This window comes from Clinocottus analis, unplaced genomic scaffold (assembly GCF_023055335.1).
Source record: "Clinocottus analis isolate CAN_PGR_092001 unplaced genomic scaffold, fCliAna1.0.p SCAF_2, whole genome shotgun sequence".
Lineage (NCBI taxonomy): Eukaryota > Metazoa > Chordata > Actinopteri > Perciformes > Cottidae > Clinocottus > Clinocottus analis.
The window spans coordinates 14,121,623-14,137,767 of NW_027175931.1; the positions used below are offsets into that span (position 1 = coordinate 14,121,623).

Here is a 16,145-nt window from a genome sequence, read left to right on the forward strand (position 1 = left end):
GCAACCTTTGACACAGGTGTTTTCATGAGGGCAGTTTAACAGACACAGACACTTATACACGCACACACGCAAATGACTTCTCTCTCTCTCTCTCTCTCTCTCTCTCTCTCTCTCTCTCTCTCTCTCTCTCTTACCTTTCACAATAAACTGTATCTCAACAAATAGCTCAAATAAGGATTTTTTTATTAAATAGTTAATGCTCTTACTAATACTTTGACTACTGCTAATATTTTGACTATTAATACTACTGCTACATACAAATACCACTACTGCTACTACTGCAACTACTGCTATAGCTATTACTACGACTACTTTAGCTAATACTACAACAACTTCTACAATTACTTAAACTACTTCTACTACTGTTACTTCAACTACTTCTACTACGGTTACTTCAACTACTTCTACTACGGTCACTTCAACTACTTCTAATACGGTTACTTCAACTACAGTTACTTCAACTATGATTACTTCTACTATAGTTACTTCAACTATGGTTACTTCAATTACGATTACTTTTACAGTTACTTCAACTACTTCTACTACGGTTACTTCAACTATGGTCACTTCAACTACGATTACTTCTACTACGGTTACTTCAACTAATTCTTCTACGATTACCTCAACTACTTTTTCTATGGTTACTTCAACTACTTCTTTTACAGTTACTTCTACTACATTTACTTCAACTACTTCTACGACAGTTACTTCAACTACTTCTACTACGGTTATTTCAACTTCTCTCTCTCCCACTCTCCTTTCTTGGATTGTAAGTAATCTCTTGGATTATTTAGATGATGCAGATTTCCTTTCAACTTTTCCAATTATACATTTAAACAACATGGATTTTCAGCAGTTCAGTTAAATTCTTTGGGGCTTCAACACTTCTCATCGGGTAGTTTTCTGTATATGTTCATATATATTCCAGTATTTTCTTATATATTCAGCTGTTTTCATACATATTCAACTGTTTTGTTATTTTCAAATATATTCAGCTTTTTTAAGCTATATTCAACTATATTTCACTATATTCAGCTATAATTCAGCATTTCTTTTCAAATATTGCAGCTTTAAGCTTCAGCTTTTTTGCACTCCAATGCATTTCCAGCAGGAAATGCAATTTCTAGTTCTTCTTTGGACCGTATCTCCTCCCGCAGGTTGCCAGCACATGCGTCAAAATACATCAAAACATGCGGCTTGCATCGGAAATTGTGAGCTATGACTTTCCTAAGAGATTCGACTTGCCATTTTCCCCCAAAATATGAAAAACAGTGAGAAATTGTCCCATTCACTTGCATGGGGTTTCGCCGTGAAGAGAGCAAAAAAAAAAACCCACTCATCTTTGTGCCCATAGTGACTCGCCATAATTGAAGGTTGATAAACTAATTAAACTTTAAACGTCGACAAAAGGCTTGAGTTTATTTGCTGAATTGGATTTTTTTCGATAGCAGGCACAGTATTCATTTAATTAGTTGGAATGCTTTGAGCATTCACTATATTCAGCTATAATTCAGCATTTAGTTGGAATGCTTTGAGCATTCCAACTATTGTTTTTCAAATTTTTATTAAACTTCTTCATATTCTTCTATTTCTTCTGTACGTATTTTGGACCTCTTCAGCTCCTTGGTATTTTCAGCTACAGGAAAAAGTTTGATCATCCAAATATTCAGCTTCTTAAGGACACGATGGCAATTTCCTTTTAATATTTCAGACTTTTCAAATTTTTTAATTATTAAGCTTTTTATGATTTCTTTATAATGGAACGCTATGGGGAAATCTTCAAAACATCTTCAACTTCAAACATTTACAGGTTCTTCATATGTTCAGCTAGAGACCCCATTTCAAATGTTGACAAAACGGTCAGCTAATATTCTACGCTTTTAAATTTTTCATATTTTTTCAAATATTAAAATTAAGCTTTTTATGAAAATAAATATGAATGGTTTCCAATGAAAAACATCTTAAAATCCGCTTAAACTTCTTCAACTCCAAAAGGTAAAGGCTTTGCCATGCTTTCAGCTAGAGACACCATTCCGAGTTTAAAATGTTGACAAAACGTTCAGCTATTACCGAAGGACTTTTCTTATTGATATCTTTATACTGTCATAACTGTCAGCATTTTAGTTTTATGTTTTTTCCCCACCTCTTCTTCCTTTAACATTGGTGTGTATTGCGCAGCTCAGAGTGTGTGATGTCATACTTCGAGTGCAGAGCAACGTCAGGATTTTGTGGAAAAAATATTTTAAATTTGCCGTTAACTCCGCACCGTTTACTCTTTAGGCATAATTTATAGCTCAAAACGTTGGAAATCTTGTGTTCTGTCATAAACTGCGGTCCAGCAGGAAATGCAATTTCTAGTTCTTCTTAAAGCCAAAACTTTGGACCGTATCTCCTCCCGCAGTGTTGCCAGCACATGTGTCAAAATACATCAAAAACATGCGGCTTGCATCGGAAATTGTGAGCTATGACTTTTCTAAGAGATTCGACTGGCCATTTTCCCGAAAAATACGAAAAAGAGTGAGAAATTGTCCCATTCACTTGCATGGGGTTTCGCCATGAAGAGAGCAAAAAAAAAAACACTCATCTTTGTGCCCATAGTGACTCGCCATAATTGAAGGTTGAGAAACTAATTAAACTTTAAACGTCGACAAAAGGTTCGAGTTTATTTGCTGAATTGGATTTTTTTCGATAACGGGCACAGTATTCATTAAATTAGTTGGAATGCTTTGAGCATTCCAACTATTGTTTTTCAAATTTTTATTAAACTTCTTCATATTCTTCTATTTCTTCCGTACGTATTTTGGACCTCTTCAGCTCCTTCATATTTTCAGCTACAGGAAAAAGTTCGATCATCCAAATATTCAGCTTCTTACATGAAGCTTAAATAAGGATTTTTTTTATTAAATATTTAATGCTCTTACTAATAATCTGACTACTGCTGTTAATATTTTGACAATTACTGCTAGTCATTCAACTACCACTACTAATACTACTATGAGTACTATGAATACTACTACGACTACTTCTACTCTTACTCCTGTTGTTTCAACCACTACTTGTAATCATACTACCGTTACTTCAGTTACATCTCCCTCCCTCTCTCATTGTAATAGATCTCTTGGATTATTAAGATCATGCAGTTTTCCATTTAACTTTTCCAATTCCACATTTAAACAACAAGGATTTTCAGCAAATCAATCAAATGCTTTTGGGCTTCAACACTTTTCATCACGTAGTTTTCGATATGTTCAGCTACATTCAGCTTTCGTTTAGCTATATTCAATTATTTTCAGCTGTATTCAGCTATTTTCATATATATTCAGCTATTCTGTTATTTTTAAATATATTCAGCTTTTTTCATATATATTCAGCTGTTCTGTTATTTTCAAATATATTCATCTGTATTCAGCTTTTTGCATATATATTCAGGTACTGTGTTATAGTCAGCTATATTCAGCTTTTTTCATATATATTCAGCTATTCTCTTATTTTCAAATATATTCAGCTTTTTTCATATATATTCAGCTGTTCTGTTATTTCCAAATATATTCATCTGTATTCAGCTTTTTGCATATATATTCAGGTACTGTGTTATAGTCAGCTATATTCAGCTTTTTTCATATATATTCAGCTATTCTCTTATTTTCAAATATATTCAGTTTTTTTAGCTACTTTAAGCTATATTGCACTATGTTTAGCTATATTCAGCTATTTCTTTCAAATATTTCAGCTTTAAGCTTCATCTTTTTTCATTCCAATGCATTTTCCACAGGAAATGCTCTTTCTAGTTATTCTTCTATTTCTTCCATACGTATTTTGCAACTCATTAACTCCTTCATATTTTCAGCTACAGAAAAAAGTTCAATTATTCAAATATTCAGCTACTTAAGGAAGGACACAATGGCAACTTCCTTTTCATATTTCAGACTTTTGAAATTTTTGAATTATTAAGCTTTTCATGATTTTGTTTTATAAAGGGACCCAATGTGGAACTCTTCAAATCATGAACTTCAAACATTTACAGGTTCTTCATACGTTCAGCTAGAGACACAATTTCAAATGTTGACAAAACGTTCAGCTAATATTATATACTTTTACATTTTTCATATTTTTTTCAAATATTCAAATTATTAAGCTTTTAATGAAAATAAATATGAATGGTTTCCAATGAAAAACATCTTAAAATCTGCTTAAACTTCTTCAACTCCAAAAGGTAAAGGCTTTGCCAAGCTTTCAGCTAGAGACACCATTTCAAGTTTAGAATGTTGACAAAACGTTCAGCTATTACTGAAGGACTTTTCCTATTGATATCTTTTATACTGTCATAACTGTCTGCGTTTTAGTTTAAGTTTTTTTCCCCGCCTTTTCTCCCTTTAACATTGGTGTGTATTGGGCCACTCAGAGTGTGTGATGTCATACTTAGTGACAGAGTGCAGAGCGACGTCAGATCTTGTAGACATTTTTTTTTAATTTGCTGTTAACTCCGTACTGTATACTCTTTGGGCATAATTTATAGCTCAAAATGTTGGAAATCTGTTCTGTCATAAACTGCGGTCGATAGGAATCTAACAGATTCAGACGTCTTGAAAAAAAACTGATTGTGGGAGCAAGTCCACCTCGCTCTGCCATCCGCCGCCATGTTAAATCTCCCTCCAAAGCCACGTCTCCCCTGAAGCTCGTACCTGATTTGTAAATTGCCCGTACAGACACATGTTTTTATGTACAGACTCACCAGTCACAGTTTCTGTTAATCAAGTCATCCTAACGCTCTATATGCGATATCGAAGCAATAGGGGCTTTTAAAATATCATTTTTGAGGGATTCTTCTATAGGTGTTCACCTGCATTTTCTCCATGTAATCTCTCTAACTGCCGATGTTTGAATTCATCAACATGGCAACCTTTGACACAGGCATTTTCATTCGGACAGTTTAACACACACATAGACACTTACACACACACAACGCAAATGACTCTCTCTCTCTCTCTCTCTCTCTCTCTCTCTCTCTCTCTCTCTCGCTCTCTTTCTTACCTTTTTAAAATAAAAGCCCCAGGATTTAACTGTATCTTAACATAAAGCTCAAATAAAGATTTTTTTAATTAAATAATTAATGCTCTTACTAATACTCTGACTAATGCTGCTAATATTTTGACTATTATTACTACTGCTAATCATACAAATACCACTACTGCTACTACTTCAGCTAATACTACAACTACTTCTACTCTTACTTCAACTACTTCTAATATAGTTACTTCAACTACGATTACTACGGTTACTTCAACCACTTCTACTACGGTTACTTTAAGTACTTCTACTACAGTTACTTCAACCAATTCTTCTATGGTTACTTCAACTACGGTTGCTTATACACGCACACACGCAAATGACTTCTCTCTCTCTCTCTCTCTCTCTCTCTCTCTCTCTCTCTCTCACCTTTCACAATAAACTGTATCTCAACATATAGCTCAAATAAGGATTTTTTTATTAAATAGTTAATGCTCTTACTAATACTTTGACTACTGCTAATATTTTGACTATTAATACTACTGCTACATACAAATACCACTACTGCTACTACTGCAACTACTGCTATAGCTATTACTACGACTACTTTAGCTAATACTACAGCAACTTCTACAATTACTTAAACTACTTCTACTACTGTTACTTCAACTACTTCTACTACGGTTACTTCAACTACTTCTACTACGGTCACTTCAACTACTTCTACTATGGTTACTTCAATTACTTCTTTGGTTATTTCAACCTCTCTACCTGTCTCCCTTTTTGTAATTCTTCTCTTGGAGTATTTAGAGTATTTACGGTTACTTCAACTAATTCTTCTACGATTACCTCAACTACTTTTTCTATGGTTACTTCAACTACTTCTTTTACAGTTACTTCTACTACATTTACTTCAACTACTTCTACGACAGTTACTTCAACTACTTCTACTACGGTTATTTCAACTTCTCTCTCTCCCACTCTCCTTTCTTGGATTGTAAGTAATCTCTTGGATTATTTAGATGATGCAGTTTTCCTTTCAACTTTTCCAGTTATACATTTAAACAACAAAGATTTTCAGCAGTTCAGTTAAATGCTTTTGGGCTTCAACACTTTTCGTCAGGTAGTTCTCTAGATATGTTCATATACAGTGGTCCCTTGTTTATCGCGGGGGATACATTCCAAAAACAACCCGCGATAGACAAAATCCGCGTAGTGAGCTTTATTTTTTTACCATTATTATAACATGTTTTAAGGCTGTAAAACCCCCAACCACACACTTTTTTACACTTTTCTCAGACAGGCATTAACATTTTCTCGCATTTCTTTCAAAGTTTCGCAGATTTAAAAAATAAGCCCGAACATGTTTAACAAATTTCATTTTAATGATCAATCTACGAGGTCCTCTTTGTCCGGGAGCCGCTCCGCAGACTTTTTATCCGGACGTATTCTGTCCTGTACAGGAGACACTGCACAGAGGAGACTGATTACAAGGTGTACATTACAGTCCCTTAGCTTAATGAGAGCGCAGAACACAATGGTCGTTCATACTGTACGCTGTAAAAAAAAAGCAACAAAAAACCCCCCCGCGAAGCAGCGAGTCCGCGATAGCAAGGGACGACTTTATATTCCACTATTTTCATATATAGTCAGCTGTTTTGTTGTTTTCAAATATATTCAGCTTTTTTAAGCTATATTCAACTATATTTCACTATATTCAGCTATATTCAGCAATTTCTTTTAAATATTGCAGCTTTATGCTTCAGCTTTTTTGCATTTAACGCATTTTCAGCATGAAATGCAATTCCTAGTTATTGTTCAGGTTTAGGAAAAATATTTGGACATTTTCAGTGTTTACAATGAGTGTGTATGGCACGGAATGTTTGTCGCATGTTCGTCGTGGAGCACCAACTATGGAAATGCAATTTCTAGTTCTTCTTATAGCCAAAACTTGCGTCAAAACACATGAAAAGATACGGCTTGCATCAGGAATCGTGAGCTATGACTTTTCTAAGAGATTGGACCGGCCGTTTCCCCGAAAAATGTGAAAAATGGCGAGAAATTGTCCCATTGACTTTGAATGGGGTTTCGCAATGAAGAGAGCAAAAAAACCAATCATCTTTGTTCCAATAGTGACTTGCCATAATTGAACGTATAGAAATGAATTAAAGTTTAAAACGTCGACAAAAGGCTGGAGTTTACTTGCCTAATTGTACATTTTTTGATAGCTCGCACAGTTTTCATGTAATTATTGTTCTAGTTTAGGAAAAATGTTTGGACAATTTCAGAGTTTACAATGGGTGTGTATGGCACGGAATGTTCATCGCTTGAGTGGAGCACCAAATGACAGAGTGAGAGGGAGCGACAAACTGGTAAAAAAAACAAACATATTTTGTCTTTAGTCCCACAATTTCCACTCTTCATACACCATTGTTGGATAGAAACTGAGAAAATATTGTGCTTGTGGTACACATGCGTCGTGGAATCCAACAAACGACTACTTTTTTGTCAGCAAGCCTAAAAGCAACATCAAGTCTGACCAACTGCTCCATTGGACTCCATGTTAAATCTGACCAGATTTTTCTCACATGTCGTAAAAGTGGGCAGTTTCTAAACTGAAGTTACGCTCTCAATTCTAAATCAAACTAATATTTAAGTTACGGAAACGTTCACAGAAGTCTTGTGCTTCTTGCGATTATGTCATTTTTGTGATTGGGAACCATAGTTGTCTGTCAAATACAATAGTTTGAAAGGCTGTTTTCAATAAATCCACAGTCCCGTGTAACACAGTGACATAGGTGCACAAAGCAGGGCTGTCACCACGACAACCGTTGACATGCATGCTCGCAGGAGGAGCGAAGACAAAATGGCTGACTGTGTCTATGTGCACACACACACAAACAGACACACACACAACACAGACACACAAAAGTTAACTACCGGAAATGGCTAACTCTGTGTGTGTGTGTGTGTGTGTGTGTGTGTGTGTGTGTGTCTAAGTGCACGCATGTGCGTGTGTGCGCGTGTGTGTAATTACGGTCGAATGAACAAAGTAGCGAGACAGAAGTTAATTGGATTGCTAGCTTGAAGTTAGCTTTGTGTTACACAAATATTACGGTCGCATGCACGTTCACGTGTTTTATATTTGTGAGTTGTGAACACTATGATCATTAATAAGGTCGTATTATATCTCATATGCGTTCACGTTTGTTCAGTACATTCAGTAGTTTGGTTTATTTCCTTAAATCCACAGTCCAGTCTGCCTCTAAAGCCCCTCCCAATGCAAAAAAAGCAAAAAAACATGCAGTTAACGTATGATAAAATAGTTAACGCTGTTAAAGGACGGCCAAATTAACGCTATATATATATATATATATATATATATATATATATATATATATATATATATATATATTCTGCTCTAATGCATATATATATATATATTCTGCTCTAATGCATATATATATATATATATATATATATATATATATATATATATATATATGCGTGCGCAGCATGATCTTCCAATATACCTATTCAACTATTTCCGCTCTAATGCAGTCAGACGTGGATGTCAGATGTACACTCTGCGGGAAGACGTTGACGTTTCACCGTAGCACAACCAGCCTAAAGTACCATCTCAACGCGAAGCATGCATTTGTCGGCGAGGGGAGTTCAAGTGGACTGCGTCAAACCAGCCTCACTGAACAACATAGACCCCTCACTTAGTCTGCCTATGACAAGCTGAGTAGCACAGTTGGGGAATTAATATTGTTGAGAATAGGGGTTCACCAAAGTTTTGCGAGTAGCAACGGGGGACCCGAGCATCAAAGTACCGCAAAGACGCACAATTATGACAAAAATCCACCAGCTGTATGAAGCTGGAAAGAACAAAAAGGAAAATGACTTGGCTGCTCCGGAACATGTGACGCTGACAGGGGATCACTGAACTTTTGTGAGTAATGAGAATTACCTGGGTGACCAGACGTCCTCTTTTTCCCGGACACGTCCTCTTTTCGAGACCTAAAAAATGCGTCCAGCAGGGATTCCAAAAACGTCTGGGATTTTGCCTCATTGGATTATTGTGTTTCTCTGGGTCTTTCACAAACTAGTTATTACGCTCTTACAAGTTTTGAAATGGTATTTTACGATCCACTTTCTTGCGCGAGCTCTGACTGTAGAGAGAACTGTCATTGGTCAACCGATCTCAGGGTTGCCAGATGCACAATAATTATTCTCCAAATACAACCATTTTTAGCCTTTGATACAATACTTCGCCATCACCAATCTGGCAACACTGAGCCTTGTCACCTCCACTCGCGCCGGATATCCTGTTACGCTCTGAAGAAAGTAGTTCTGCATAAAACCTCGCTGCATCAATAATCGACTGGAATTTCAGCGGCAAACTTCTTTTTCGGTAGTTTAGCACGACTCTTTTTTATGAGCTAAAGATCTCGTAGATGCACGACTGTGGAGCGGGATGAAACGATAACGGGGTTCACCTATAGTTGCATTGTTTACAACAGCACCCCAATGTATAAATGACAATGTATATATCCGTATTTTGTCATAAATCTTTGTTTTTACAAAAATATATCGAGAATATCGGTAATATGTGATTAATAATGATTAAGCCACAGAAATATGTGATGAATCTGATTAAAATTTTTAATCATTTCACAGCCCTAATATATATATATATATATATAGATAGATAGATATGTGTGTATATATATAGATATGTGTGTATATATATATATATATATATATATATATATATATATATATATATAGATAGATATATAGATATATATATATATGTGTGTGTGTATATATATATATATATATATATGTGTGTGTATATATATATATATATATATATATATATATATATATATATATATATATATATATATATATATATATATGTGTGTGTATATATATTAGGGCTGGGCAAAGTTGAAAAAAATTAACTGCTAAATCGCATGATTTTTCTGCGATTAATCGCATTATGCGCCAAATTCAAGAATTAAGTAAAAACGAGTGTATTGCAGCTTTTATTTTAAAGTAATGTTATCAGAACAATATAACAGCACTCTGGAGCAACAGTAAGTTGACATACACACATATATAGTTTACAAATATTTTTACCTTTTTTTCTGAACAGGTACTGTTCAGTAGTAAGGGTCCCTGTGACGGACAAGCCACTCCTTCTTTGGTCCATGTTCAGTCTGTTGCTTAGCTTAAAGATGTATGTTGAAGACCAGCAATTGATTCACTTTATACAAAAGCAATAAGTGCTTTTCATGTTTTCAGTTCAGTTTTTCTTCCTTAGTGAGAAAAGTCCAGTCTGTGTTGGCTTGAACAAGTGCACTGACGTCTGGTTGAATGAGATGGAGATGTGAAGGACAGCTGACAGGTATCAGCGGCGGATTTGCGCATGCGCAATTAATGTTCAATCCGGGGACGCTGAGCTTGCAGCGCGAGGCTGCTGGTGACCGCTTGTGAAGCTTTGATAGGCGACTCGCTCACGCGGTGCTCGTTAAGGACAGAAACTACAGAACAATATGTGCTTTAGTGTCTGGCTCAAGTCGGCAAACAGTCCGGTAATGCTACGGAAGCGCGAGGGCGGACCTAAATTAATCGCCCTCAAAGTAAAAGCCCCAAATTTATTTATTTATTTTTAAATTAAAAAATGCAGTTAATGCATGATCAAATAATTAATGCCGTTAATCGATTGAAAAGTTAACGCGATATTAACTCGTTAACTTGCCTAGCCCTAATACATATATATATATATATATATATATATATATATATATATATATATATATATATATATACATGTATACATATGTGTGTATATATATATATATACATGTATACATATGTGTGTATATATATATACATGTATACATATATTTATATATATGTGTATATATATGTATATATACATATATATGTGTATGTATATATATATATGTATATATATTAGTGTGTCAGATTAGTGCGTTAACGCAAACCAATTTCAACGCCTTCAATTTCATTAACGCCGTTAACGCATTTTCATTTTTCAACGCTGAATGGAGTTTAACCGGCTGTACCTCAACCGGAAGCAAAACAGTAGGCATGCCGTTTGCGCTTAGATGCTAGGCGAAATGAATGGGGAGCGCGATACAGCAAAATGAATGATGAGACGCTAATAAATGGAAGGTTTACTTTCAAAGAGTTATCAGACGGTTCCCTTGACAAGATCGAAGTGGTCTTGTGTTTGTGTTTGGTCCATGTGTTTGTGTTTGTGTTTGGCCCATGTGTTTGGTCCATGTGTTTCTGTTTTACGGAAACACACGGAAATCCATGTGTTTCTGTCTTACAGAAATCCATGTGTTTCTGTCTTACAGAAACACATGGACACCACAACGAAGAACAAACTTACTGCAGCCAAAGCTGAATGGATGCTACTGCGTGTAGCCTGTTAGCGTTGTGGAGGACGAGGGAGCTGATATAATACACATAGCATCCAACAACCCAGGACCTACGAAGCCTGACTGCTATGTTCGCCTCTCTCTCTCTCTCTCTCTCTCTCTCTCATGAATGTTGCAACAACAATATTGCCAAATTATCAAAACACATCAGAAAAACATAAAATATACAACTTATACAGATAACAACAATAATAATAATAAAACTAAGTAATAAAATAATCTCTCTACTTCTCTCTCTCGCCCTTATTTACCTGAAATGTGCACATTTTGATTGTATTTTGATCCACCCTGTTTGGCAGTTGTTTTTTTTCAATAAAATAAAACATTTGCATAAAGCAAACCAATCCACTATTTCATGTTAAGAGCATTAAAACGAAAAAAAATTAATGCAATTAATTGCGATTAATCGCGAGTTAACTATGACATAAATGCGATTAATCGCGATTATATATTTTAATCGCTAGACAGCACTAATATATATATATATTTATATATTTATATATATATATATATATATATATATATATATATATATATATATATATATATATATATATATATGTGTGTGTGTGTGTATGTTTTTGTATCAACATGTTGTCTGGTCTTTTGCTTCGGTCGACTAACAGTTGCAGATATATTAATTAGTTAAAGTTCAATTAAATTTGCCTAAAAGGGTTTTAAAACAAAAATAAAGGATCATATTGTTATTGTTTCTCTAATGTTTTATATCTATTTAGCTTATATTTTTTACATCTTTTTATCTCGTATGTTTTACATTGTACGCATTGCATTCACTGGATAAAAAAATAGACCCTTTTTTCTCGTAATTACGAGATCTTTTCTCGTAATTTCGAGATAAGATAAAGAAAAAGGAAACGTCTGCAAATCCTCTCTCAGTGGCAATGATGGCGCTATTGCAGTTATCTGCTATACTGTAACGTCCACTCGCAGACATTGGTCTCATTTACTTGTTGGTTTATTTCACCAAGGTTCACACAATCACTATTACTGTAACAGGACTCTTTGCTAATGCTAGCTCACGAAGCTTTCCCTACACTACACCTACAGCAAACCACAACACACATACTACTTCCGAAACCACCCGCCTCCCCCCCTGCTCCACCAATCACAGGCCACAACCCCACCAAACGGACGCTGCTTTCCTGTGATTGGCCGGAGAGAGCGAGAGAGAGAGAGAGAGAGATAGAGAGAAACCCCTGCCCGAACGTCCCCCCCAACAGATACCTATATAGGGTCGCTACAATACCTTCTTGGTTTGAAACACTAGAAAAAACTGATGTTTCTGAAAAATGAAGATGGTATTACATTTAATATGTCAACACTGCGTAGGCATCTTAAGGCGTTAGGATTGTTTAGGCGGAAAGCCTGAACAATCTGACGTGCTGGATGTCGCTCTGTTTCTGCAGGAGTAGTTGAACCAACATGGGATGCTTTATGGATACAAATTCATGCATCTGAAATGCATCCAATCTGGTTTGGTAGTGACTCAAAGAACTGTGCGGCACCTGTTAAAAATCCTAGATCCTCAAGGAGTATAGCTGAGGCAATGGGACGGTCTAAGAATACGTCTGTCTTGTTGCATTCGGTCAATGTTTTCCTCTGCAACACCTTGCTTTCAAAGAAAATCCCATAAACCATTGTCATGCAACGTTTGCTCGGCCATTTCCTCGGTTTCCTGGAAAAACATTTGTTTTGCTGCTTCATCAACAATCGTCAGTCTCCTTGTTAGCTACGCTACCTGTACACTAGCATAACAACCACTTAATCATGCATGTCAGCCATGTCAGCTTTTCTGTTGCCACGGTTACGACGTCACGTGGCAAAACGTAACAAAGCCACAGTCGTAAATAAACGTCAAGATCTCGTAATTACGAGATCAGGATCTCGTCACATAACATAATGATTATCATTATGCTTTCACAGAAATTTGTGGTCAGTTATGCAAGTGTTGCCAGCTAATTTTGAACTTGTGTACAGAGAAGTAGAAGCTTTGAGAAAGCTTTGTTAGACTTTCTTATAAACCCTCCCTCCAAATTCGCAGTCATTTTCACACATTTGTTCATGGTTTTTCTTCCGTTCCGTGTAATCTGTGAACTATCGCATTACTTGGTTTTATTCTCACATGACAATTGTGTTATTTATTACTGAATTAGTTATATTTGGGAGTAATGAAGGCACTGTAAGATAAACAGGGTAACAGTAAGGCTGTGTGCAGGTAAATAGTTTTAAACACAAAATCCACATTTCTATATTCTATATGCATATTGTGTCTGCAGGTTTTACTTGAATATAAAGCAGTGTATTGTCTGCATCAGTAGCGGGCCGTGGAAATGGTCACTACGCCAGGTGTTTAGTTTAACAGCTGATGGTTTTGCATATATGAGCAAAAAAAGGAAAAAGAGCTTCTCATAGCAACACAATCTGATCTTTTTTCCTCCACTTGATCTTCATACAAACAAAAAAACAGCGCTGGTGTCAGGCAAGGATCTTTTTCACCTCAAAAGTTAAGTTAAAATGACTACAAATCCCAAGACATACCCAAAATGTAATTCTAAATAGATATTTCATGATTGGCATAAGTTATGTTCTGCAGCACCAGATGCATAGGGATGTTTGAATTGGTGTTAATCTCAAACTATCTTGAATATTTGAAACCCAAAGATTTAAAATGCCTCCTAAAAATAGTCAAGAACCAGTACAGATCCAACTCTTTTTAAAAAAAATAAACTGAAGATCGGAGCAAGAGACAGAAAGATACTAATTGTTTTACAAGCTTATGTTTACGTTTTAGTTTGAGTGTGATAAGAGCTGAAAAGGTCCATTTAAACTCTTTCTGTCCAGAGTTCAGATGCTCTGGTGGTTTGGGGCAGTAGGGATGTCGGGCGCTGCACGTCTGGGAACCTGGATCAGCAAACTGAGATCCTTTTTTAAATGTTGCAAAAAATCCAAATATGTCAATATATGCTTGACAAAAAGAACTTTGGATATTCAGATATTGAGTTTCAGTGGTTTGGGACCACCCTGCAGAACTTTAGTAGGGGTCCCTTAGCTGCTACAAAGCTACATGTATTTGGCACTTTCACCCAAATTGATCTTCATATTTGGCTCTTTCAGTCAAAGTAAGGTGTTGACATTTAGAGTCCTCAAAATCAAATAACAGATTTCTATGCAGAAAACTCCACTTGATATACGTTTACAAAACCTCCACCAACCTCCTTCCTTTCCATTGTAGTATATGTATTATAGTTTTCCCGTGCTTTGGGAAAACTATTGTGACAGAACGTTTGCCCTACTTATCAAACAAATGTTTAACATGATACTAACATGATCCACTGATGGACCACTGACTTCATTTCTGAAAAAGCCTTTATTCTGAAAGAATTTTAACAGGGGTATCCAGACTACAGAGGTAGTTGGTTATGTTAATCTTCATAAGTGTCTAAATAAGAAAATAAATGGAAAATTGAGCTTTATTGAGACCATATAAAGACATGTGTGACTTTATATTTTCCCTCTTGTAGCTCGTCTGCTTAAGCTGATTCATTAAACAAGCGCTCCCATTACTCTCGTCCTGTGTCTCAACCCCAGACCTAAACTACTGCACCAATCATAAGCCGTGCCAGAACGAGGCTTCGTGCACAAACACCGGCCAGGGCAGCTATACCTGCACCTGCAGGCCCGGATTCACGGGCAACAACTGCGGGATCGAGACCAACGAATGTGACAGCAACCCCTGCAAGAACGGTGGCAGCTGCAAAGTAAGTCAACTCACCGGATTTACACTCATCTTCATCTTCAATGAGCTGAAAGGTTTTGTTTAATCAGCCTACACAACGTCTTGATTGTCTTTCTTTAATGAATGAATGAATGAAAATGAAATGAATGAATGAATGAATGAAAAGTACTTTATTAATCTCCAAGGAGAAATTTTTTGTCGTACTAGCAGCATCCCAATGCCGTAAACTAAGTTAAACACACAGATGATAAAATAAAATAAATAATAACAGGAACAGCGGGTAACAGATGTATGCATAAGTAAGAAATAAGTATAAACATATATATACACATACATGCAAGCAAGCGGAATGGATACATATATATATATATACATACATCCGCACACATATACATACACACATACATACATATCTACATATGCATATATACACACATACATACATATACACATACACATACATATACATATATACAAACATATACATATACACATATACATATATACATACATACACATACACATACCTACACATACACACCCACCCGTGGCCCACGCACATACATGTACACATATATACATACACACATATACATATCTATATACATACACACGCATACACATATACATACATACACATACATACATATGCATGCATGCATGCATGCATACATACATACATACATACATACATACACATACACACATGTACACATACATATACACATACACATGTGCAAAACATACACAACAAGCAAAACACAGCAGTGTATTCGGAGGATAAATTAGTGTATTCAGTGTATTAAGTGTATTCAGTGTATTCAGAGGTTTGATTTAAATTAAATGTAAACTGAAATGTGCAAAAAGTGCAAAATGCAAAATATATGTATGCAGCA

The 16,145-nt window shown here is 35.7% G+C and overlaps 1 protein-coding gene across 1 annotated transcript in view; it reads left to right on the forward strand.

Moving 5' to 3' along the window:
* The window catches only part of dlc (deltaC), a 57,979-nt gene that overhangs the window by 10,456 nt on the left and 31,378 nt on the right, over nt 1-16,145 (forward strand). The window contains exon 6 of the mRNA XM_068585639.1: nt 15,102-15,271. Coding sequence (XP_068441740.1) covers nt 15,102-15,271 — 170 coding nt within the window. The remainder of the gene's footprint in view (nt 1-15,101; nt 15,272-16,145) is intronic.